The sequence below is a fragment of the Nannospalax galili genome, unplaced genomic scaffold, assembly GCF_000622305.1.
Source record: "Nannospalax galili isolate Female #2095 unplaced genomic scaffold, S.galili_v1.0 scaffold1819, whole genome shotgun sequence".
Classification (NCBI taxonomy): Eukaryota; Metazoa; Chordata; class Mammalia; order Rodentia; family Spalacidae; genus Nannospalax; species Nannospalax galili.
In genome coordinates, this window is record NW_008342924.1 from 311,989 (window position 1) to 338,503 (window position 26,515).

Here is a 26,515-nt window from a genome sequence, read left to right on the forward strand (position 1 = left end):
TCACCATTCAAGAACTTTCTTTTCCCCTTAGAGATAAGAGTTGTGCAATTTAGGAGTCTTTTAGATAGACCTACTGAAGGGGTACTCCAATTGCCTCACCCTGTGTCCCTGTTCAGCATGGACGACGCCAGAGCGGTCTGCATCCCGATTCCCTACTGGCAATCTGGGTAAACTCTTCAGAGGATGGTGTGGTAAGAATAGGAGGTAGGAATTGACTAGGCAGTTAGGGGAAAGAGACCTCAAAGAAATGTAGCCAGTTTCTTGGCTAAAACTCACAATGTCCTTGGGCCTCTTAGCAATATACTCTGTTCCAAAGGCCAAAAATGTCAAAAGTATTTGGGAGCTTATATCTAATCCTTAAAAGACTTTAGGGTTACCTCTTCAGAGGGGGGAATGTAAAAGTAGCCAAAAGCCCCATAAAAATAAATCAATCAAAGAAGAGGAAAAAAAGAAAAAAGAAAGAAACTCTCTTGCCAGGTGATTCTAGATTGTGTCAAGCTGACAAATCTATCACAGAGGCAGAGGCATCTTTCCAGCTGCCAATACTCCCATATTCTTCTATCCAAGGCTTTCCCACAGGCTCACTTCTTACTCCAGTCCATAACAGATTAAGAGAACTAGTGAGAATGCTCAAGATTTTGTCACCTCATCTTCTAACTCCAACCACTCTATCAGACCTGAAGCTAAGAGTTATCAGTCGCATTAATTCATCTCTTCTCTTTACTTTTCTACAAATTTTAGACTCGAGGTAGTTTTAAACCTTCATTGTATGTAACTTTACAACACTGCATAAATCACAGTCACCCTGAAATACTCACAGTTGGTAGAATACACTCGTAAAAGCTGAAGACAAGGCAGAACTAAGCGGTGGTTCTGCAAGTGCTGCTTGACCAAGTTCAGAGTTATATTCAGAGCCCCATTAATTCTAGCTTTCACTCCAAATTTTTTATCTGTTTAAAAGAAAATGCATTTTATTCACATAATTTTTTTCTCACATAAAACTGTTTGAATGAAAAATAGTTGAAAAGCAATGACAGGGTAGGGGTATAACTCAGTGTTAGTGGGCTTTCCAAGTATGTGCCAGGCCCCAAGATCAAGCTCCAATACCAGCCCCCCACACATACACAATGACATTTTAAATTTAAATTATGTGTTCATATCAAATGTAAAGTTGACATGCAATGGTCAAAATTATAATCATTTTTGTAGATTTTGAATAATTTTTATTAGAAATTAGTCTACGATGCAATACGATCATCAAGGAACAAGCAGAAGAATGCAGGAGAATGGGGCTAGAGTAGCCCAACGCTTACAGGATTATGAAAGCCAGACTGTAAACTATCTACTATCTAATTCAACACATCTCCCAGGAATACAGTTAAAGAGAAAATATAAATTTCCATTGCCAATAGTATTTAATATGAACTATATAATTTTCAAACCTATACAAATATAAATTAATAAAAATGCGAATGCATAGCTTAGGCAGAAAATGGCAAATATATTAAAAAAATTTTAAGAGAATAGATGGGAGAGCATGATAACTCAGTACATGCACACAGCATGTAATGATCAAATCAAGGTAATTAAAATTTCCATCTCCTTATATAATTTTTTTTAGTTTTCATTTGCAGAGTAACTATGTATTTCTAGAATACAAGCTGATATCTTAATATACATATATAGTATGTACAATTCAGAGAAAATGACATTTCCACCTCCTTATCATTATTTTGTGGCTAGAGAAAACAAACATTCTTGATTTTTATTCTCACAGAGATTAAAATGGGGGGGATTAAATAAAACAACAAGACTTATTTAAATCTTAATATTAAGACTTGAAAAGAAACAGGACCCATAGAAATGTCATAAACAACAGAAATTTTAACTAAAAGGAATTAAGCCAGACATGGTGGTACATGCCTTTAGTCCCAGCACTCGGGAGGCAGAGGCAGGAGAATCTCGGTGAGTTCAAGGCCAGCCTGGTCTACATAGAGAGTTCCAGGCCAGCTGGGGCTACAAGTAGACCCTGTCTCAAAAAGGCCAAAAAAAAAAAAAAAAAAAAGGAATTAAATATTCCTAAGAAAAATTATTTTCACTTCATAAGAAAAAAAACAGAAAAAGTTCTCAAGAAATTACAGTACAATGTCTTTGAATGACAATAAATGGAAAGTAGGACAAATATTAAGAGAATAAAAATATGCGTCGTGGGGCTGGAGAGATGGCTCAGTGGTTAAGAGCACCGACTGCTCTTGCTGAGGGCCTGTGTTCGATTCCCAGCACCCACATGGCAGCTACAAACTCCTTAACTCCAGTTCCAGGGGAATCCGAAGCCCTCTTCTGACCTCCGCAGCATTGCACGACACGGGTGCGCTCACATACATGCAGGCAATACACCCCATTCTTACCTGCTCATATCTGTTAGCAGTTCGCACATTTTTCTGTTATAATGCCTAGTTTCTCAATTTTCAAATGTGATGGTCTTCATAAACCAATTCCTGAGCACTGGGCTTTGTGTAGCATGAACACGACTATTAGTGCAAAGCAACGGCAGGCTCTTCTTCCCAATCCCAACACTACTGTCCACATCTGCTCCTTCTAGCTTCAACAAGATACATATGCGTGCGCTCTCTACACATACACATATGTAAGGAGACATACAAACACACTGACACACTTGTCATACTGACATATCTTCCTTTTCTACCACATTCCAAAGAATTCCTTATGAATTCCTCAATTCTTGCTGGTCAGTAGTTAATTGTAAAAAGCATTCCAGTACTAAACTCAAGAAAAAGAATTCTAGATCTCAAAAGTTAAGCAATTTCAAGACAGAGAGATTCAAAGTTACAAAGATGGTTCTAGATTCAATAATCAAGCAAATAATGCTCTTACCTTTTGGTCCAATCTTTGCAAGAATGGAATGAGTCTGTACCATTAATTCCTCACACGGGGAAGATTCTTTGCTGGCATTCGTAAGTAGTTGTAACAATATTTGTGAACCACCTTTGGCAACTAAGAAACTTGCTCTTCGACCTCCACCTAAAAAAACACTTTTTTTGTGTAAACAGTAAATCAACCCACAGTAGGTATCACACACAACTTGTTAACATTTAAGACATATTTTTAACGTTGATTTCCAAAACTAAGCAAATCTTGTCAAAATCGCATTTTGTTTTGTTTTGGTGGCAAAATCTCATAGGTAGCCTAGACTGGCAAACTTGTGATTGTCCTTCACAGTCTCAAAAGTGCTAGAATTACATTCAGTTCCATAATTCTTTTTACTTATTTAGCTAAAAAGTAGCATACAAAAAAACAAACACAACTGTTAACATAATTCTAGGTTCAAGGTGCTGTATACTAGCAGGGGTACTCTGAGGAACATTTCACTATATCAAAAACAAAAGACTGAGTTGAAGAAATAGCTCATTGCTTAAGAGAGCATGCTCCACAACTATAATGAGAAAATCTTAGCATAACAAGCTGGGTGTGGTCCTGCACACACCTATAACCCCAGCACTGTGAGAGACAGAAAAACTCAAGCTCCAGGTTTAGGGAAACCCTGCCTCAAAGGAATAAGGTGGTAAGTAAAGGGCATGAGGGCACCCAGCAACTTCTCTGGATCCACGTGCATCAGGTGCACATACTTCATACATACATACATACATACATACATACACACACACACACACACACACACACAAATAACAAGAGCATTTCATTTTCCAGATTTTAATACTCAGCCTCTACATTAGTACCAGAGAATTCTAGATAAAGTACACAAAAATTAAACTAAATAAAAGCTTACCAGATGACACCAGCTCAATAAGAATGCTTAAGATATTAAGTATAGTTTGAAGATCTTTCGTATTCTGAAACAAATCATTGATATACGTTATTAAAACACTGTAAAAGTTCTGTTCCAAACTTCTGAACCTGCTGGGAACTGCCTACATGTAACAAATGACCTTTCCAATTGTCTAGGCACAAATACACTGACTCCCACTATTCTCTTATTACTTCAGTATCTTCATCTTTTCATTATACTTATTTGTTTGTATGGAGAGGGGGCGCAGAGGTCAGAGAAGAACTAGCAGGTGATCAGCTCTTTCCTTCCACCATGTGAGTCCTCAAGACTAAACTCAGATAGCCAGGCTTGACAGCAAGGGCCTTTGCCCACTGAGCCATCTTGCTGCCCCAATATCTTCATTGTGTCTTTAAAAAGTGTTTACAGCCGGGCATGGAGGCACACGCCTTTAATCCCAGCACTTGGGAGGCAGAGGCAGGCGGATCTCTGTGAGTTCAAGACCAGCCTGGTCTTATATAGTGAGTTCCAGGATAGCTGGGGCTACAGGGAGACTCTGTCTCAAAAAGAACAAAAAACAAAAAAAGTGTTTACAAATCATTTGAGCTATAATTTTCTTAGCATCAACATTACTGTAAGATGAATTGACTTGTCATTTGAATTCCTCCTCTTTCTACCAAGCAGATCATAAAATTAAACAAATTACTATGCACAAAGCCTACTAAGCAGGCACGGAGACACATTCCTATGCTTCCAGCTACTCAGGAGGTTAGGGCAGGATGACCACTTGAGCCCCTAAATTCAAGACCACCCTATACAATATAATGAAATTGCTATCTCCCCCAACAAACAAACAGCCCATCTCTCAGAAGACAATCATGAGTTTACTGTCTATCCTGCGAAAAATGATATTCACACATAAAATACATAGAAGTCCACATAAACACGCATGTAAATGTTTCTCCAGAAGGTACTGTTCCATACATATTATATGAAACCTTAGCATTCTCCACATCAATAAATGAAAAGCTTCTTCATTCTTGTTAAGAGATAAAGCATAAATTCATTATACAGTTATCTCATCTGCCAGATGACTGGTCACTTATCCATGAGATGATTCATATTTTGTTGCTTATTAGTAATTACAACAAAAGCCAAGCATGGTGGCACACACTTTTAGTCCCAGCACTTGGGAGGCAGAGGCAGATCTCTATGAGATACAGACCAGCCTGGTTTACATAGTGAGTTCCAGAACAGCTGGGGCTACAGAAAGACCTGGTCTCAAAGACCAAAAACAAAATGAAACAAAAAAACTGCAACAAATAAATACACACACACACACACACACACACACATACACACACACATTCATACACACATATACACACACACACATTCATACACACATACACACACACACACGCACGCACACACACACACACTGAAAATTTGTTTCTGTATGTGAAACTAAATTACTGGAATTTTAAGTCAGAGAAGATGAACATTTATTTGGATCCTATTTTGACAGACACTACCAGCAATACAGAAGAGAGCTATTTCTCAGTGCCTGAACAACAAATGCAAAAGATTAAAAACACTTTCCTTACCTACTAGAAGCTCTTTATATCAAAGAAATTACATGATTAAAATGGGTTTTTTGCTCAATTTTGCAGGTAAACAGTAAGACTGCTTTCAATACTGTCTTATTAATATAGTTTAGAAACTTTTAAAACATATTTTACTTACTATTTTTTTGCAGACATGTTTGTTTTAGTCCAAACACATTCAAAATGGAAACTCAAAAGAATACTTTCCACCTGAAACAATTAAACTAGATTCTACTAGCATATAATGCTTAACATATTACAGCAATAAAGATGATACCACTGTCTTCTATACCTACTAAAGCCAAGATGGTAAAGCTAATTTGATTGCAATACTGTCATAAGGATAGAATATTACCATCCAAAATAAAATAAAACAAGCAATTAACAGTAATGGTTGATGAATATTTTTACTGAAAAGGGGACAAAATGTTAAAAGTCCACAGTACTGCAGGTGAACAATCACCATGTAAATTTCTCCATCTGATGCTTTAAATGTTTCACTTGTGGTATGAAGAGACTGAAGCTGAATGGCTCTTGCTCCATTTTTCTATTACACTTAACATTTGCCATGATCTTTCATTGCCAGAACAGTTTTCATGGGTTACAGGGCAATATCTTGAATTGGAAATATATATGCAGTGTGTATGCTTATGTGTCTATAAATCTACACATACACACACACACACACACACACACAAAATAGGAAGGAGAAAGTGTAACCACTGACAGTAAAACCACTTATTTAAAAGTAGTTTAGATAAAAGCTTCAAAATCCCAAAATAATTTCTAGCAAGAACTTCAAGTACTATATATCAGAAAGTGTAAAACTGTTCCAAACAAACAAAAGCTCTTATGCCTTCCAAAATGGAAACTACAAAAATCTGTGTCCACAAAATAAATGCAATAGTGCAAGACATTTCCTCAAACATGGAAGACCTCATTCAATAAACTTTACCCATGTTGCCCAGTTGACAAAAAACAAAATAGTCTCCTGACAGTTACATAATTCAGAAGCATTTTGCTACTGTGTCAAGTGCATATTTTGTTTTTACTAAGACAGAATGAAGAAGTCTTCCATGTTAACAAGAAGCTTTAAGTGGTTACTTGTTTAGTCCACTTCCTGCCAGAAACATCAGGACCTGGTATGTGCTGATTGCTCCAAGCATAAAACTGGATGACCTTTGTCATACTTATGGTTTACTGGAACTTGCTATAAAGACAAACAATAATCCAGCAGCTACAAATTTTGCTCACAGAATTGTTTATAAAGATTCATGTAAAAATAAAAAGATGTAAAATAAATAAAAAAGACTTAAATTCAGGAGCCATTTGGGTGCTGACATCAGTTCAAGAATTGTGCAAAATGAGTGACAGGTCCCTGCCCCTCCAAGAGAAAATGTGACTACTTAAGAGCTGCTGTTCTCTACTCTGAAAATTGTAGTATCCGCCTTTTAGGTCTACTAGACATTTTTGGATCTGCTTGCTTTTAAAATGTCACTAAAATGTACTTCAAGTTGTTTGACTTTTCCAAGCATTAAAGTGATATTTTACTTTTCACATTGGAACTCAACTTACTCAAGTAAGTGATTTCCTCCTTTCCTCTCCCTCTAAGCACACAAGACTCCCTCCCATAAAGAACACAAAGTTGTTAACTAAAGAACAAGATAAATATGTGTCCATAGTGCTGATTTTTAAAGATACTGCAATTTTTCCATATTTCAATGATTTCTTTCAACATTTTGCAGCTGTTTGGCTTTGCAGTACAGCAATTCATAAACTATATGGTACAAGAGTGCCAGCAAGACTGGAATGATGTATTAATAGAAGGCACCATCATGCTTATTACATTACCAGGAAACAAAATACAGGAAAGTCAATTTTCACTGTACACAGCTTAAAGAAAAGAAAAGGGGAAGAGGAGTGTGTTGAGCAGCCAGCCATCTCTTTGCTGAAGAGGGGCAGGTTGAAAACTCTTAACATATGGAGCTATTGAATCTGGTCTAATATTCAAGACCATAGCATTTAAAGTTCTGATTTTTGTTATTTCATCCATAATTAAATGACTTCCTTCTGGAATATATTTGCAGTCTTGTTAAGGTTTATGTGCGCACACGCTGGTCACAGCAAGCAGATAAAATGCCCTCATCTTTTCACAAACCATTGTTTACTGGAAAAGATGATGAAATATTTTTTTTTTCCCTGTTGCCTCCTGTTGCAGATGTCAATGTTAATGAGTTCAGAGTACTCAACAGTGCATATTTTGATGACTACATAACAAATTTGTTGATCTGTATTTTGGAGGTGGGGGGAAGCCAAGAAAACAGGCAAGATTCTCCAATTGCACAAATTGCACTATTTGTGTTTCCAACATTAATAGCAGAAACAGTTAACACTTAAAATGTGCAGCAGAGGATTTTTTTTTTTTAATCAAAGGACCTGAATTCAGTGGGCATGTCCTTTTAAAGTTCATTTTGTTGTAGACAGTTTAAGATATGGTCATTTCTCAGTCCTTAATTCTCCAAGTCTAGATTTATAAATTAACAATATGAATCCTGTTGTGAAATTAGGGAAATGTCTACCTCAATTTAACCGATAACCAAAAGATGCTTTTCACATCAAAGAAACGATCCAAAAGGCTGTGTCACATTCCAAAGCCAAAAAAATTAACAAGAACGCAAACACGATGAGTTATGCACCACTGCCAAGACTTTGCCAATAGTGGAGCTTCAGCGCCGCTGTCCCGTGAAGCGGCCTTCCATTTGCGCGGCTCCTCTTCCAGAGCCCAGTTTCTGTGCCATGCCACCTCTTGGGGGAGGTCCTCTTCCTTCACGATCACACATCATTCCACCACTCAATATTCCACGTGGACCACCAAGAGCGGGGTCATTACGCCTAATATCCCTGCGATCATCACCACCACCTCTGGTCTCTCGTTCTCTTGCAGCTCTTGTTTTTTTCTCTTCCACATTTAAACGTACTTCTCCAAGAAACATAATTGGTTTTGCAATTAAGATTCTCTGAACTGGTTCAGTCATCAAAAACCACAAAATCAAAATTTGGAAGCTTTCCCCCAACACCCTTGGTACTGATGCGAAGTTCCACAACATTTCCAAAAGCCATAAAGAATGCCTTCAGTTCATTTTCATCAATATCATGAGGCAAGTTGCCAACAAAAAGTTGAAGACTGTCAGGGAGACAAATTACTCCATAGTTATCTAAGTCATTCTGTTCCATATCTCCTCTGGCTGGTCTTGGTCCTCAAGGAGGGAAACCAGGTTGGTCATTCGTGAGGTTGTTGTTCACGAACTCATGGTGGTTGAGACTGACCTTCTGGTGTAGCTTCCACTCTTGGCTTTGGTGGTTCTTCAGGCAAAAGGATCAGGTTCAGCAGGAGGAAGAGGAGTAGACTTCTCCTCTAAGTCTTCTAAGTTTTTCTCCTCCACTTGTAGCCTCAGTTCTTCAGTCTTTGTTTCAGATTCTGGCTCTGGTTCAGGTTCATGAGAGGATTCTTCTAAAGGTTCCTCTATGCCATTAGTCACAGGGTGAGCTTCATATTAAGAGCTGGTAGCATTTTCTAGTTCCCTGTCTAGAACTTGTAATGCTAATTATTCTTGCCTTTACTTCTCCTTCACATCTCCTATTCATGATTCAAGGACTTTCCTTTCCCCCTATAGATAAGAGTTATGCAATTTGGGAGTCTTTTAGATAGACTCACTGAAGGGGTACTCCAACTGCCTCACCCTGAGTCCCTGTTCAGCATGGAAGAAGCCAGAGTAGTCTGTGTCTCTATTCCCTATTGGTAATTTGGATACCCTCTTCAGAGGATGGTGTGATAAGAACAGGAGGTAGGAACTGGCTAGACAGCATAAAAAGACCCCAAAGAAAAGTAACCAATTTCTTGGCTAAAAATCAAAATGTCCTTGGGCCTCTTAGCAACATACTCTGTTCCAAGGGCCAAAAAAATGTCAAAAGTATTTGGGAGTTTGTATCTACTCCTTAAAAGATTTTTAGGGCTACCTCTTTAGAGGGAGTAATATTAGAGTAGCCAAAAGGCCCATAACAATAAATAAATCAATCAAAGAAGAAGAAAGAATACATGAAGCTATCAGAAAAAAGTGATGGGGAGATATGGGAGGAGTTGGAGGGGAGGGAATGGGCATGGATTGATCAAAACACCTTATATGCATGTATGAAATTCTCAAAAAATTATTTATTTAAAAAAAAGAAAGAAAAAAAGGTGAGTGGGGTTGTGGCAAATGGGCACAGTGGAGGGGCTACCCCTAACCAAAGAGGGGACCATTGAGAATCCAAATGAAAAGCGACAGTGATTGACATATGTTAATTATCCACAAAAATCAGCAATTCTCTAAATTGAGAACCACCCCAAATCAACCTTGCTTGTTACCATAAATGGACACTATCAAGCCCACAGCTGGCTTTGCAATGTCTCAGTTTTCACTGTCCTGTTGCTAAAAATGAAATGGAGACTGAGACCAGGATTGTCTAAATACACCACACAGACCCAGGCTAGACCTGGGACAGAATAACAACTTATAGTGATGGGATCTGATAATCACCCCTGCAACTTGGTCCTTTAGCCAACATCCTTAACAGTAATATGACCAGATAACATGTGACTGAGACTCAGACAGAGTCACCTAGGCAGCATCTTGCCTGAAATGTTTATTCAGAATCTAATTAGGTCTTTAGACTTAACTTCAGTTTACAGAAAATACAGGAGATACTGGAAAAAATTAAACCACAAGAAAGCAGACAAATCTCAGTGTATCTATTACATGAAACAACCAATTTATATTCTTCAGCAAGAGACAAGGGGCAGGTGGCCACCCTCAACAGAAGGCGACTTGAGATGCATTCGTCATTGGTAATGTGTGGTGCCTAATTGGACATTGGCTTAAACGAGCCTATCGTAAAACACATGTTAGGGGGAATCACTATGAAAATTGCATACAGACTAGGTAGTAGGTAATATTATGAAATTATGGAAAAATTCTTTAGCAGTAAATAGCATAAAATGCTGTTTTGATTACACAGGAACAGTCTTTATTTTCCAGGGATGCATAATGGAATCAATAGGTGTGAGATTATAAAGTTTGTTATTCACTCTAAAATACTTGATTACAAGAAAACTAAAAGAATTAAATAGAGCAAAATATTAACAATCTCAAAGTCTAAACGACAGGTATGCGAGTACATATGCCACCCCCTCCACCATCTATGTCTGAAATTTCAAAAGTAAATACTAAAAATATATTTTTCCAGTAAAGATGACTGACAGCTTAAATAAATAGATAAAATACATAAATACATAAATAAATAAATAATAAATAAATAAATAAATAAACAAACTGGCTGATCAATTTAAGGAAAAATGAGATCTTTAGGATGTTAAGACATCCTATGGAAGAAATGCACTTAATCCTTATTCCTACCATTGCTCTGAAAAAAATATAGACTCTTGATTCTGAACATATCCTGCTGACCTATGGAAAACACTTATCTGCATACAGAAATTCCATTAACATCAATATAATTACTAAACCAATAAACAGAGTAAAATGAACCATTAAATCATCTAACACAAATCATTAAATTTTAAATGATAATCATCTATTTGCTTAAGTAGTTAAACTAAGGAGTTTTTTGCAGCTAATATTTTATTTTCAATTACCAATCAGAATGTCTTAAGATTAAATTTTAGGTGGGCCAGGAGTGGTGGAACACAACTTTAGCCCTAACAACTCAGGAGGCAGAGGAAGACAGATCTCTGAATTTGAGGCCAGCCTGGTCTGCATTAAGAGTTCCAGGTCGGCCAGGACTACATGGTAAGTCCCTATCTATCTAACAACAACAAAAAATAAAAATTAAAAACAAATGTAGGGCTGGAGAGATGGCTCAGTAGTTAAAAGTACTGACTGTTCTTGCAGAGCACCTGGGTTCCATGGCAGCTAACAACTGTCTATATAACTTCAGTTCCAGGGATCCAATGCCCTCTTCTGTCCCCCACCAGTACTGCACAACACAGGTACACTTACACACATGCAGGCGTAACACTCACGCACATAAAAATAAATCAGTCGGGCTGGAGAGATGGCTCAGCGGTTAAGAACACTGACAGTTTTTGCAGAAGACCCAAGTTTTAACCCCAGCACCCACATGGCAGCTAACAACTATCCATAACTCCAGTCCCAGGGGATCCGAGAGCCTCTTCTGACCTCAGCGGGCACTGCACAACACGGGTGCACTTACCTACACGCAGGCAATACACACACCAGCCAGATAGCTTTGCAGGGTAAAGGTGTTGGCTGCACAAGCATGGAGACCTGAGTTCAATCCTTGGAACCCATATAAAGGTAAAAGGAGAGAACCAACCTCATAAAGTTGTCCTCTGACTTCCTCACATATGCTGTGGTAGGTGTGTGCCCCCTCCCAAGACACATCATGCACACACATACAAAATAAATGTCTTTAAATTTAAGACTAAATTTCAGTTATACTCACAAGGAAACAGATGCTTACATAATATATATCAGAATATACCATTTCAAATAACTATTTAAAACTTAAAACCACCTTTGACTCACTGGTTTTCTCCAAGAAAGTTTATGCCACATACATGTACACATGTGTGTAAGTTTACTTCACTATCCCTTCCTATGAGTTTTTATGTAACTAAAGGCTATTATTAATGTTTTACCTCTAATGTTGACAACAGAACTTCCACTCCTGTAGAACCTTTGGTTGTCATTTCTCTCCGTGTTTTTTCTGAAAGGCAGAAAAGAATTTCGTTAAGCATGAACCAAAAGAACACATAACATTTTGTTACCTATAGCTCACTTAGACTTGACAAGTCTCTTCTTGCCCAATAAGCATTTTGAACTAGATATCCACCTCTCTGATCCTATTAATTCTACTCTGTGGAGCTCACTCCAAATTTCAGGTTATAAGACTTTATTTTCCTCAACTATCACAGGCTTCTAAGAAAGTCCCTGTCAATTCTTCCAAAATCTTAAAAATCAATGTTAGACCAGGTACTACAGCTGGTGGTGAGCTATAACTGAAGTGGGAGTTATAATGGTGAGTTTCTTTACATGACTACAACTAGCTAATCAAAATGAGTGAGAAGAGAAACCCCGTACTATTTTTTAAACATTTTAATTGTATTTTGTACTATACCAAAATTCGAAATCATACAAAAATGAAAACCTAAGAACAACCACTGTAAGAATCTGAAGACAATGTCACTTAAATGATCCTCCTTGTCACTTGGAATGGGGGAAAAGTGTGCAAGTATTTCTATTAAATTATTCTAAAGTTTCTGCCAGGCATGGTAGCCTGGTGGCACATGCCTTTAATTCCAGCACTTGGGAGGCAGAGGCAGGCGGATCTCTGTGAGTTCAAGGCCAGCCTGGTCTACATAGTGAGTTCCAGGACAGCTGGAGCTACAGGGAGACCCTGTCTCAAAAAGACCAAAAAAAAAAAAGTTTCTTTACCACCTTCTTCACAATTCTTTGATGTACAAAAGAGAAAAAGCAGATTGTAATAAAGGACTAACATTTCCTATTCCATGTACTTTACCTACAGAATTCTCAATGCTTCCCTTTAATCCTCTGGGGCAAAAATAAAATGGAACAGGAATTTAAATTGAAAGGAGGATGGGGAGAGGTCTTTGAAACAGACCAGGTGACTCTAGTGTTGTAAAATCCAGAGTCTATGCTCTCTTTTACTAATTTAACATATTTCTCAAAGAGTAACATGATTCAGTCTTTTCACAGAATTATTGCGTAAGAGATTTCAAACACTTCCCCAACTTTTTCACACATGAGTATTACTGCCAGCATTCCTTTAATGCAGGAGAATCATACCATTAATTCCATACTCTGAGGTTTGACAAACCATCTACTCTCAATACTCCACAACAAAGCTTCAAGGACGGTAGGGCCAAATTCAATGTTTCATACAGAAATAGTCAAGGGATTTAGGAGCAAAGGCCTGAGCACAGAGGCCTCAATGAGAAGAAAATATCAACAAAAGCAGGTGGGGAAAAGATAACACGTTTTTGTAAATCTTTCATGTCTTTTACATTCATCTTCTCACCCTATATGGCCCTCTTTCGTGTTGATTTTTTAAAACTTTCCAATTTTATGTCTTTTCTTAATGGTTTCTACAGGGATTAAGGTGTGCTTTTTATGGCACATTATTGCCCAGAGCAGATTCTATTGAACTTACTAAGGCTGATTCACTTGAAAATTAAAGTAGGAATTATTAAAAAGAGGGACAAGTGAAATCCATAGAAAATAGTATAACACTATTTATTAAGAGTTATCAATGTCTACAAACAACAATGCTCACGTTTACCTGTCACATTTATTTTTAAAACAATAATCCTATGCGATAGCATCATCTCACATGTAGTTAATGCAATTTGTTAAAACTTAAAGGAACCTTTCAAAATAGAAGAACCAAAAATGATATGAAGACCTAACCTAAAACATCCCTTACCTCTGTGCCTGGTACCATACTGCTAGTGCTTAAGAGCATGGTAAACTTACCTGCAGGCTTATTGTGTTAGTAAACTAATTTATTTTTTAAGTATATAAATCCAAACTATCTTTAACCTTTTATTGAGTCCAGTTGCCCCCATGAAAAAAATATAAAATCATAAAAGAAAAAAAATACTGTTTCAAAGATCCAATACAACCTTGGTGCTATATTTTAAATATTTTATATTTTAAAACTAGTGATGTGGTGTAGTCAAGTCATTTTAAATATTAATATATGTAATATTCAAAAGATGCAAAACTAAGCTGGGCATGGTGGTACACACCTTTAATCTCAGCATTCAGGAGGCAGAGAAAGAGGCAGGCAGAAGATTTCTGAGAGATTGAGGTTGCCTGGTCTACATAGCGAGTTCCAGGCCAGATGGAGCTACAGGGAGACCCTGTCTCAAAAAAAAAAAAAAAAAAAAAAGGGGGGGTGTAGCAGTCTATTAGTAATAAACCACTACATTTTCACCTTCAAAGCAGGGATAAGACAGACAGTACAAGGCAGCCTTAAAGTCCCTCATCAGTCTCTATTGTCATCTCAACACCAAATGAAAATGAGCTGTTACAGAAAGTTCTCCACTTCAGATTTTCCAATCACCTTGCTTTGCTGTTCGTTTAGATAATTTATTCCAATACCTACTTCCTTATTTTCTTGGCCTAATGGCAACAAAACCCATTCTCATGCTCTAATTTATCAACCTTTTCAGTGACCATTTTCAGGACCACCTCTCTCATACTTTAGCACCTACCTCTCAATTTCAGAGTATAACCTCCCAAGATTCCTCGCCCTCTTTTCTTTATAAACGATCATGTAAATCTCTGTCACCTCCAGTCAGACTTCTAATTCGCCAGACACAGCAATGCCTTCTCACAGTCTCCGTTCCCTCCCCAACTAGCTGGGAGTCCACATATGCCTTTCCAAACTGTCCCACCCAAACACTAGTGCAAAAATGAATTCTAAAATTCTCTACTTCTTCATCACACTAAAAATAAAAGAATTCTTTCTCCTAAACTCTTTTTAGGCATACATGTCTAAGTAGTAAGTATAATACTGAATTATTAGGTTTCTGACATATGTGGATACAAAATATACAATAACAGCATAAAAGAATAAGGGCTGGAAAGATGGCTCAGCAGTAAAGAGCACTGGCTGCTCTTGCAGAGGACCCAGGTTAGATTTTTAGCACCTACATGGCAGCTAACAACCATCCTTAACCCAAGTTCCAGAGAATCTGATGCCCTCTTCTGGCCTCCGTGGGCACTGCATGACATAGGTATACTTACATACATGCAGGCAAAAAACTCACACATAAAAGTAAAAATAAACACTCATACACAAAAAAACATTAAAAAGAATAAGCAAATGAAAGCTATATTTGAAAAAAGAGAAAGAGAAAACAACACACAAAAACTAGGTGAATCCTGTAATACAGGACAAATTAAGCAAACACTCTCCTAAATAACCCATTGATCAAAGAGAAAAATCACAAAGAAATTAGAATATATTGTGAAGTAAATTAAAACAAAAAATGCAACATGCTGAAATTTATAGAATGAAATTAAATGTTTAGAAAGAAATTTGTAACTTTAAATGCCTAGAAAAGGCCTCAAATCAACAACCTAAGTTTTCATTTAAGAGAAGAAAATCAAGCACATATTAAACTCTTAGGTACCCAGATGGAAAAAAGCAATAAACGAATAAAGAAAGGATGTTGAGAGAAAAATCATCAACTGTATGTCAACAAGGAAGAATGTGAATGAAATGGCTATAATAATACAAATGTTTCTAAGGGGGAAAAGGTAAATTAACACACAAAATGTATCAAATCAGAAAATGTAATGCATCCAAAGAAAACAGGTGAACTGTGGAAATTTATAAATTTCAACTGTCTGAATAAGGTGTAACATTGAAAATAATCTAGTTACCAAAAATTGGAACATTTTAGTATATACTTTTAAAGAAATGAAAAGTATTCCAAAACCAAGGAAAGGATTACAGCTCACCTTGACTTTGAGTCAAATGAAGAATTTTTGATGTAACATATCTGGCAGTATCTGATTCTGGAGCATCAGCATTGGTCTTCTCTAACTGAGCCAGGAGTGCCACAATCCGAGAATTATTGGTAAGGCTAAAAAGAATGTTATTTTACATTAGGATATTTTCTGCATCAACTATAAAAATCAATGATGTTCATCAAGATTTTTATTTTAAAATTTACTTTCCAAAAACATTAACCATTTACACGTCACAATCCCTTTCAGCTTCATTATAACTGCTAAAATTCTAATTGTGAAGCACATTCTATTTCAGAAAACCATAAGTGGAAATGTACATTTACCCATCCAGCAATCCTGCATCACACCTTCAAAGCTCATTTTCTGCTCTCCAAGATTTACTTCACTTTTTCTGCTCTTCTCTAAACTGAAAATCCCTTTCGCCCACCCTACTCCTTCTCATCCTCCTTATGTAAGTTATGAAATCCAGTAAGAACACACTCCACCACCAGATCCTCCAACCTATATAATTCTCTTTCTGTTCTCACTCATTATGCAAACATTTGAACACATGGCCAGTTCTTGTCTTCCAACATACTATAAACAATGCCCCTAAAACCAGGTGTGACAGCACATGCCTGTAATCCCAGAACTTAGAAGGCTGAGGCAAAAGGTTCACTGAAGCTCAAAGCAAGCCTGAACTACACAGTGAGCTCCAGGTAACCCTGAGCTACAGAGCAAGACACAGTCTGAAACAAACAAACAAACAAACAAAAATCTGCCTCTCATAGACAAGTTAAATAAGTATATACAAAAAGTATACAGTATACAGGAAAGCGATCTGGAGAAAAAAGCAGGGTAGATGAACAAGGAGTACAACTCTGGACAAAGTAGTCCATGAACACCTCACTGAGAGGGCACCACTTAAAGTCAGGTCTGACAGAAGTGAGCTCTGTAGACTGCAGCTAGAAAGGAAGAGTCACAACCACCAAGACACCAAGGCAAGACCATGTCTGCTGGGTTCAGAGATCAGTGGCATGGCTACAACAGCCAGAAGAGACTCCAAGGAGAAGAGCAGCCAGAGCTGAGCCTGGACATGGAGGGCTGCACCATTTGAAGGCTAGGAAGCCACTGGAAGGACTTGGGTTTTTTGTTTTTTTTTTCAGAAAAAAATGCAGTCCCCTTTTTAAAAACCTCTTTTGAGCCAAGTGTAGTGGCACACACCTTTCATCCCAGCACTTGGGAGACAGAGGCAAGCAGTCTCTGTGAAATCAAGGCCAGCCTGTGTATGAATTTATTGCTTACATGTATGTAAGCTATGTCATGCAGTGCCCATGGAAGTCAGAAGAGGGTGGCATCAGATCCCCTGGAACTGGAGTTACAGACAGTTGTTAGCCACCATGAGAGTGCTGGGAATCAAACCCAATTCCTCTGCAAAAACAGTCAGTGCACTTAATGGCTGAGCCATCTCTCCAGCCCTAATAACTTTTTAAAACTCTCTTTCATGGGTATGCATGTTGCAACTGTGTCTGATCTCTTGCAACTAGATGATATCCATCAGCGTACAGTCAGGATCTAGCTGTTGACATTTCTCAGCTGCCAACTCAAAGGACATGTGTTCTTGCGCTCTGCCTTCTTTTTTTGGTCTTTTTGAGACAGGGTCTCCCTGTAGCCCCAGCTGGCCTGGAACTCACTATGTAGACCAGGCTGGCCTTGAACTCAGGAGCCCCCTAGGAGTCCTACGATTGAGTGCCAGGATTAAAGGCATGCGCCACCATGCCCGGCTTTCTATGCCTTTCTTTATACACACTTGCCTTTTCAAACCAGTTTGCCTGATAGAAATTACAAATCTCGCTTCAGGTTACTTCAATAGCTAATAAGGCAAATCACACACGTTTAAGAGAATTTCAAAGAAAATCTAATACTGACCGTGATGGTTAGTTTTAAATATCAACTTACTGCAACTGAGAGTCATCTGAGGGGAGTCTTAAAGAGGAACTATCTAGAGCAGGCTGACCCACAGGCACACCTGTGGACAGACCTATGGGGGACTGCCTTGTCAATTTCACAGACTGGACTGTGAGTTATGTCAGAGCAAACAAAGCTAGCTGAACAAGACAGGCAGGATGAGTGCAACTCTTCTCTCTGCTCTTGAATGTGGATGTGACATGATCAGTCATCGCAAGCTCCTGTGGCTATGACTCTGCAATTATGGACTATAACCTGGGATTGTAAGCTTAAGATTCACTTTTCCTCCTCTATGCTGATTTTTGTCAGAGTATTTTCTCACAGTAACAGAAATGAAACAGTACAGTGTTCAAAATAACTAGAGTCACTGTGCCTAGTCCTGTGACTGCCACAATTGGTGTATGACCATGTATCCACATTACAGACAGTGAGATGTAAGACATGAGGTTGGCAACTTTCCAGGTTTTACTCTTAAGAATATCGTGTGTATCCTTTCCTATTTCCATTGGTTACAAGACATTAAGAACTTGAGAAGATATCTTTGGTACAAAGACAGAATCAGTATGCTGAAAATAAGCAGAGCCACTGTGCTATCCTTGTACTGTAAATACTTGAAAGAAAACTGGTAATAACACATCTGTATCTATGTTAGCACTTTATTTTGAGATTTCTACTATACAAGTTCAGCCCATATCTGAATTCCCATAATGCTTTATTGAGTATGCTATACTTTTTCTCTAAATTGAATTGTTTATATAAATTTTTAACGTGGGGGGGTAGATGTAGAGATCAGAGGACAACTTGAGGGACTTAGTTCTCTCCTTTCACCAAGTGGGTCCCAGGGTTTGAACTCAGGCTGTCATGGTTGGCATCAAGTGGCTTCACTGGCTGAGCCATCTCATAAGCCTAATGTTTACATATAATTAGATCAATTATGAGAGCAGTAAGATGCCACACATTAATTCTTGTCCTAGTTAGCTTTCTACTGCTGTGATAAAACACTCTCACCAAAAACAACTTGAGGAGGAAAGAGTTTATTATACCTTACACTTCCAAGTGACAGTCAGACAAAAACTCTGGACAGGATTCTGGAGGAATGTTGCCTGCTGGCCTGCACTCAGCCTATTTTCTTATACAACCCAGGACCACCTGCCCAAGGGAGGCACCACCTATAGTATGATGGACCCTCCCACATCACTCAACAATCAAGAAAATGCCTCACAGACTGTCACAGTCCAATCCGATAGAGGAAATTCTCCAATTCAGATTCCCTCTTCCCAGATGTGTCAAAGTGACAACTGAAGCTATCTAGCACAATTGTCCCCTTGTCAATCTGACATCTATGTAATGGTGTCATCCACATTCAGGGTAGTCTTAACCTATGTATAGCCATGAAATTACCCATCATCCAAAATCATAGACATATCCAAATGTATATCTCCTTACAGATATACATAGATACATGTGTTACTGATCTCCCAGGTGGTTCTCAATCCAATCAAATTGACAATGTAAATCAATTTCCAACAGAGGTGAGTCTTAAGAGAGATGCATCTGAACTACAGTTGTGCTAAGTAAAAGAAGCCAGACTCGGGGCTGGAGAGATGGCTCGGTGGTTAAGAACACTGACTGTTCTTGCAGAAGACGCTGGTTCGAATCCCAGCACCTACATGGCAGCTAACAACTGTCCATAACTCCAGTTCCAGGGGATCTGACAGCCTCTTCTGACCTCCACAGCACTGCATGACACAGGTGTACTTACCTTCATGCAGGCAATACATGCATACCATAAAATAAAAATAATAAAATATTTAAAAAACAGAAGCCAGACTCCCAAATTCCCACTTTCCAGTTCCAGAAAAATATTATATAGCTCCATTTAGATGAAGTTCAAGACAAGTAAAAATAATAATAGTAATCTATAGTGACAGAAAGCAGGTGAGTGCTTAAAGTGCCTATTTTGGACAGGATAAAAGGATTATAAAAGGGCATAAGAACACATTTGGATATGTCTATTATTTTGGATGACGGGTAATTTCATGGCTATACATAGGTTAAAACTTATCAAATTAAATATCTTGAACATATACTTTCTGATGTATGTTATATATATCTCAAAAAGTTATGTTAAAAATTATATAGGCAGCCAGACAGGAAATGACACTGCATTAGATGAGGGTAAAATTAAACAGGAGAGCCAGTGAGGTAGCTCAGTAGGTAAAAATGCTTGCTGCCAAGCCTAACAAACCTTAAGTTCAGTCTCTGAAATCCACACGGTAAAAGGAGAGACCTAACTCCTGCAAACTATCCTCTGACTTCCACACACATGCACGCATACACACACATACATACACACAAATAAATAAAATGTAATAATTAAAAAACTAAATAGGAATGATCAAAGCATATTAAATGAAAGATATATTGTGCTATATAGACTAAGTTTTGGTTTTTACGGAAAACAAATAAATTGTTGAGTAGTAGTATTAGAGTACAGCCTACAGATTGGAAAGCCCAAATCACACCTAAATAATAAGGAATAAAGATACTGGAAACTCAAGACAGAGAAATAAATAATGATAAAAGGCTTGGAAAGAAGGGAGGTGGAGAAATCTGGTGGAATCTAGAGCACAGGTAACAGCAGTACTGGTGTTTGACAAGAAAAGCAGCACATTCCCTAGTGTAGTAAATGACAGGAGAGCAAGGAGAGCATGAGCTCAAACAAGGTGGGTAACACACAGACACAGGAGGAGGCAGGAAACCAAGGAGTACACTATTTCCAGGATATGTGAAGGAAGGCTCATTTGTTAAGGATGCGTATGATACATTCTGAGGACTTCAAAGGTGTGAAGGACATAAAACATAAATGCTCATTCAAAACTTAGGAAAATAGGGCTAGGGAGATGGCTCCATGGGTCAAAGCACTTGTGTGAACATGAGGATCTGTGTTTGGAGCAAGCATATATACTTACAACACTCCTGTGAGGAGATGAGAGTCAGAGACAGGAGAACCCCCAGAAGCTTACAGGCCATCTAGTCTGGCCAACCCAGTGGGCAAGATAGACCCTGCCTCAAACAACATGGAGGCAAGGACAGACAGTCAAGTTTGTCCTCTAAAACACACACACACACACACACACACACACACACACACACACATCCCATGTATACATACCCCCCCATAATAAATACATATTTTTTTAATTTGGGAAAATATACTTTCTAAACCATAGTAGTAAGACTGTTGGGCTCAGTTTCAGTCAATGATTAGTATCTGGCAAGTTACTAGCAGTTAACTGATGGATTAATATCTCCCAAATTGGTTCACCCTCCAATACCACTCAGCTATATAACAGGGGCTATACAGCATAAAGACTGCACCAGCTGGGTGAGAGAAAAATACGAAGTGAGGTATCTACAGGAGTGGACAATGAATTCTACACCAGATATGAAGAGATAAGACAAGACAAATTTATGTATTACAGCTCTAAGAAAAGTAGACCAGACATCTGAAAAAGTAATTTGGAAAGATCAGTTGATCAAAGAATGAAATGTCTGAATTAGTATTTGAATGGTTTCTGATAGTAAGAACAAAAGCAGCCGTGGTGGTCCACACCTATAATTCTGGTACTCATGAGGCTAACACAAGTCCAGAACAGGTATGCTCCATTGTGCACAGCTTATTTTTTCAAGAATTCAACAACCACTGGGCGTGGTGGCCCACACCTTTAGTCCCAGCACTTAGAAGGCAGAAGCAGGCAAATCTCTGTGAGATCAGGCCATGCAAGCCTACATAGAAAGTTCCAGACCAGCTACAGGCTACAGGGCTACAGGGAGATGCTGTTTCATAGAAAATTCAACATTCAAACTCCATGCTATTCAAGGCACTATACTACTGCATTGAGTGCCACATTCATGTTTTCTACTCTCAAGGAGAGTAGAAAAGTACCTACTAAATAACCTCATGGTTAAGAAATAAGTCATAGAATAACAACAACAACAACAAATCAACCGAAGCCTCTGGAGACATGGAAAGTATATAATAAATTTTCTGTGAAAACTGGTGTGGCTTTGACCAAGCTGAAAGAAAAAATAAATCAGAACAATTCCTGAGACTATTACTTCTCCCCATTTTTAAACATCTGGAGCATATTTTCCTGAATTTTCAATCTCAATATGCCACACAAGTGTTCTAGGACTCCATGGATACCCAAATCCATGCATACTTGAGTTCCTCATGTAAATCTACACACACCCTCAGGTATGCCTTGTATCATCCCTAGATTACTAATACAATTGAAATTGTATACAAATCATTGCAATATTCTATTATTCAGGGAAAAACCTTGCCCATGTTCAGTGAAGAGATAAAATCTATCTTCAAACATTTTTATGTATGCTTACTTGAGTCCATGAATGCAGAACTTATGGATACAGAGAGCTGGTTGAACTGTAAGAAGGAATAAAAATCCTGACTCTTTTCTATTTCAGGTTACCTTATTGCATTCAGCTTGCTTCACAGAATATGAAAAAATATTATGGTTTGAATATATAATGTGTCCCCCATAGGATGTTGTATTTCCCAGGGAGTGTTGCAATTTGGGGAAGTTTTAGAAACAGAAGACAGGGGAACAGCTAGAGGAAGTAAGTAGTTGAGGTAATTTCTTGGGGTACATTATCTCTGGCTACTTCCTGCTATACTCTCTGCTTAGTCAGCCATGGCATGGTCAGCTCTCCTATACCACAGTTCCATCATGATGATCTGCCCAAGTGAATGGAGTGAACAATCCTGGCCTTAACCCACTAAAACCATGAGCCAAAATAAATGCTCCCTCTTTATCTGTCAGGTGTTTTGCTCATAGCAATGCAAAAGCTAACTAATATAGTAAATATTATTAGAAATTACAATTTTAGATGTATATACTAAAATTATATACAAAAAAATTGTATAGTAATTAATGTACAGTGAAAATCTTAGTTATTAATTTACTAAAATCTTACAGTGATTAATTGTACTATAACAAAAATAGTAAACATCTATTAAATTTATTTTAGGAGGCAAAAATAAATTAAAATGACATTATGAACCAAAGGTTTTCAAACTATAAATAACTGCACATTTGTGCTTAGTTTTTGTCAACTTGACACAAGCTAGAGATATGGAAAGAGGGAAGCTCAACTGAGGAATTATCACCACCAGACTGGCCTGTGATTGTTAACTGAGGTAGGAGGGCCCAGCCCACTGTGGGTACTGAACCATCTCTGGGTAGGTGCACCCAGACTGAATAAGCAGCTGAGCAAGTGAAGGAAGCAAGTCAGTAAGCAGTATTCCTCCACAGTCTCTGCAACAATTCCTGCTTCCAGGTTCCTGCCTTGAGCTCCTGCCCTGACTGCCCTTGATGATGGACTGTAACCTGTAAAGTGAAAGAAACCCTTTCCTATCCAAGTTGCTTTAGGTCGTGATGATTATCAACAGCAAAAGAAAAGCAAACTAGGACAGAAATCACATTCTTAGGAGTTTTCTAGAAATTAGATAATTTAACTAATTGGTGGAAACAGGTTACTTATTTGACCTGGTCAAAAAAGTAAAAGTTGAAGTCAGGCATATTCGGTGCATGCCTTTAAATCCCAGCACTCAAGAGGCAGAGGCAGGTGGATCTCTGTGAGATCAAGACCAGCCTAGTCTATGTAGGAAATTCCAGACTAGCTGGAGCTACAGGGAGAACCTGCCTCAAAAAAAAAAAAAAAAAAAAAAAGAATTGGGGCCAGAGAGATGGCTCAGCAGATAAAGGCACTTGTCACACAAGCCTGACGATGTAAAAGAAGAGAACTGACTCCCAAAGCTGCCCTCCGATCTCCTGGTGCACAATGTGGCATATATGTTGGCACACATATTACATATGTGCACAAATGATGCGACAGAGGGAGGGAGGGAAAAGAAATTGTTTTTTAGAAAGACTAATTCCCTTTCCATAGAGCCTACAGGTAGTGAAATAATACAATTTATTATGGTGTGTGCTGGTTTGAATGAGTGTCCCCAACAGGCTCCAAGCATCCCTAGTTCCTGGCACTATTTGGGTAGGGTCATGGAACCTTTAGGTGTGAACGTGCTGGAGGGAAGCACATCACTAGAGCAGGCTTTCAGAGTTCTCAAGTCTTGTCAGATTTCCAGTCTCACGGCTTCCTGTGCCTCTTTGAAGAGGTGAGCGTTCAGCTTTCTGCTCCAGTTACGTCTGCCACCATGCCTCCCCCCACAATGGACTCTTGCACTCTGGAACTGTATGCCAAATATACTCTTCCTCTGTAAGTTGCCTCTGTCATGGCGTTTTATCACAGCAACAGAAAAATAACTGATCCATGGTGTAACCTTGTTTAATAACTAGAAAACCTAACAATTTAAGAAATAAATTACCTAAAATGCTACATTTTCCATTTTATAACAATCTATAAAAGCAAATTACAGTACTGCTGGCAAAGCAGAAACTGGTATCATTAGTGATAGTCAGCAAGCTGCCAGTTACTTCCTTGGCTAGGTATTACTTAAGTCTTCAGCGCTTTATAATGGCATTAACATTAAAATAGTTTTACAGATGAGAAAACGGGCATAACAGAGTTCATTAATCTGTTTAGAGATGGTATAGCTAAGAGTATTTCAATCTAGAATCAGTAAAATTTGTCTGACTTTTTCTTTTTTTTTAATTTGTCTGACTTTTAAGGGAAGAAATTAAACCAATAAAAATGACATACAGTGCTTCATAAAACTCAGGGATCAATTAAACTCTTTTTTAAAGGCCAATAAACAAGGGCTTATGGGCCATGCAGTCTGTCACAATCAAGTTTGCAAATGTAATGCAAAAGCTGCCAGGACAATGTATAAATTAAAAGGAAGGGCTCTGTTCCAATAAAACTTTAATTATATACACTGAATCTTGAATTTTCTATAATTTCAAGTATCACAAAATATTACAGTTTTTCACTATTTAAAAATGTGAAAACCATTCTTAGCTGATTAGCCATACTAGAAGTAACCCAGACTTGGCCTGTAGGTTGTATTAACTGATTCTTTAATGCAAAAATATTAATATATGCGTAACATACCTCTACTTAAACATACATATTTTAATCAGTTTCAATAACTGCACCATGCATTACTTCTATAATTCACACAGAGCAAACTGAAAGTTACCGTACCCTTTTTCTGCTACCACTTTTAACTTGCTCATCTTGAGTTACTTCATTTCACCATTGCAGATAATCTGAAAGAAAAATGTTAAGAGCATTACACACCTAACACAGTTCTGTTTTCTATACATTATATGTTACAAAAGCCATACAACTGGAAATTGCAAGGTAACACTGGAAAGCAGGCAAGTACATCTTATGTAGTCTAGCAGATCACTGCAGTGTGCCAAGATGCAACTATTAACATTTTCCATCTGATTTTAGATATTTTATCAAAATTCTACAGCTATAAAAATGCAGAAACCAAACGTAACATGGTTTATTATCACTGTGGCTCTAACACTCAGTGCTGTTTAGGGAGGTTTTCAACCCTCAGGGAGTGCATTCTTGCTGGAGAGAGTATGTCACTGGGAAGGTTTTGAGGGTTTGAAGCCTGACCCCAAGTACACGTATCTCTTCCCCTCTTTCCCTTCCCCCATCTTTCTCCATCTCTATCTCCCCCTCCCCTCCCTCCCTTCCCTTTCCCCCTTCCCCTTCCTGTGTGTGAATAAAAATATAGCCAGCCAATTTCTGCTCCTGCTGCCATACCATGCCTCCCACTGTTATGGACTCTAGACCAAGGAGCCAGAAGCCAAAGTAAACTCTTTTCCTTAAGTCGCTTCTGATCATGGTGTTTATCACAACAACAGAAAGTAACTAATATAATCATGCAATGTGATTTCTTCTGAAATAGTGCTAATATTCCTTATTAAAATACTCAAACCAATCACAGTATCCCACGATTGGTGTGCTCACCACATTAAGTAGCTCCAAACTAATAAATATGTATGATTATTTCTATGTAAAAACTGGGGGGTTTTTTTCCTTTTTTTTGTTTTTGGTTTTGGGTTTTTGAGACTGGGTCTCCCTGTAGCTGACCTGAACTCGATACAGAGACCAGGCTGGCCTCAAACTCACCATGCCAGCATGAAAATATTTTTAATTAATAAGCTGTTTGAAAAACCTTCTCTTACACCATCTTATTTAATTTTTCCATCTTTAGAATGTACTCATAAAATTTAAACAACCTTTCACTTTGATTCACATAACTTTTAGAATTTTTCATATGTACTTTAAAACTAGTCACCAAAAGAAATCCTGAATTTCTTTTAATTTTATGCAACGATGCTTACAGAAACAGAATTTAGTAGTATCACTAGAAATAAAAAATTTAATATAAATCCAAGACATTAATTACATTTCTATAACAGCAATCCTATATTTCAAGGAAAATTCAAAAAAGCAGATTTTTAATGTTTCATTTAAAATACTTAAAATATAGAAATATAACAATCTTTCCAATAAGACAACACTTTTTCCATTTTCCTCAATAAATCGTAAGGAAATATGCA

At 37.9% G+C, this 26,515-nt stretch overlaps 1 protein-coding gene and 1 pseudogene across 4 annotated transcripts in view; both read right to left on the reverse strand.

The window, feature by feature from the left end:
- The window catches only part of Agtpbp1 (ATP/GTP binding protein 1), a 260,016-nt gene that overhangs the window by 205,737 nt on the left and 27,764 nt on the right, over nt 1–26,515 (reverse strand). For 2 of the 4 annotated variants that reach the window (XM_017799595.1, XM_029566327.1), the window contains exons 2-7: nt 25,134–25,198; nt 15,984–16,108; nt 12,131–12,198; nt 3,809–3,872; nt 2,896–3,042; nt 819–950 (exon numbers count right to left, since the gene is read on the reverse strand). In XM_017799595.1, the coding sequence (XP_017655084.1) occupies nt 819–950; nt 2,896–3,042; nt 3,809–3,872; nt 12,131–12,198; nt 15,984–16,108; nt 25,134–25,165 (568 nt within the window). In that variant the 5' untranslated portion in view covers nt 25,166–25,198. Of the gene's footprint in view, nt 1–818; nt 951–2,895; nt 3,054–3,808; nt 3,873–12,130; nt 12,199–15,983; nt 16,109–25,133; nt 25,203–26,515 lie in introns of those variants that run through there. The other 2 variants (XM_017799596.1, XM_029566328.1) reach the window with 2 other exon arrangements.
- LOC103738765 lies at nt 8,139–10,295 on the reverse strand (annotated as a pseudogene).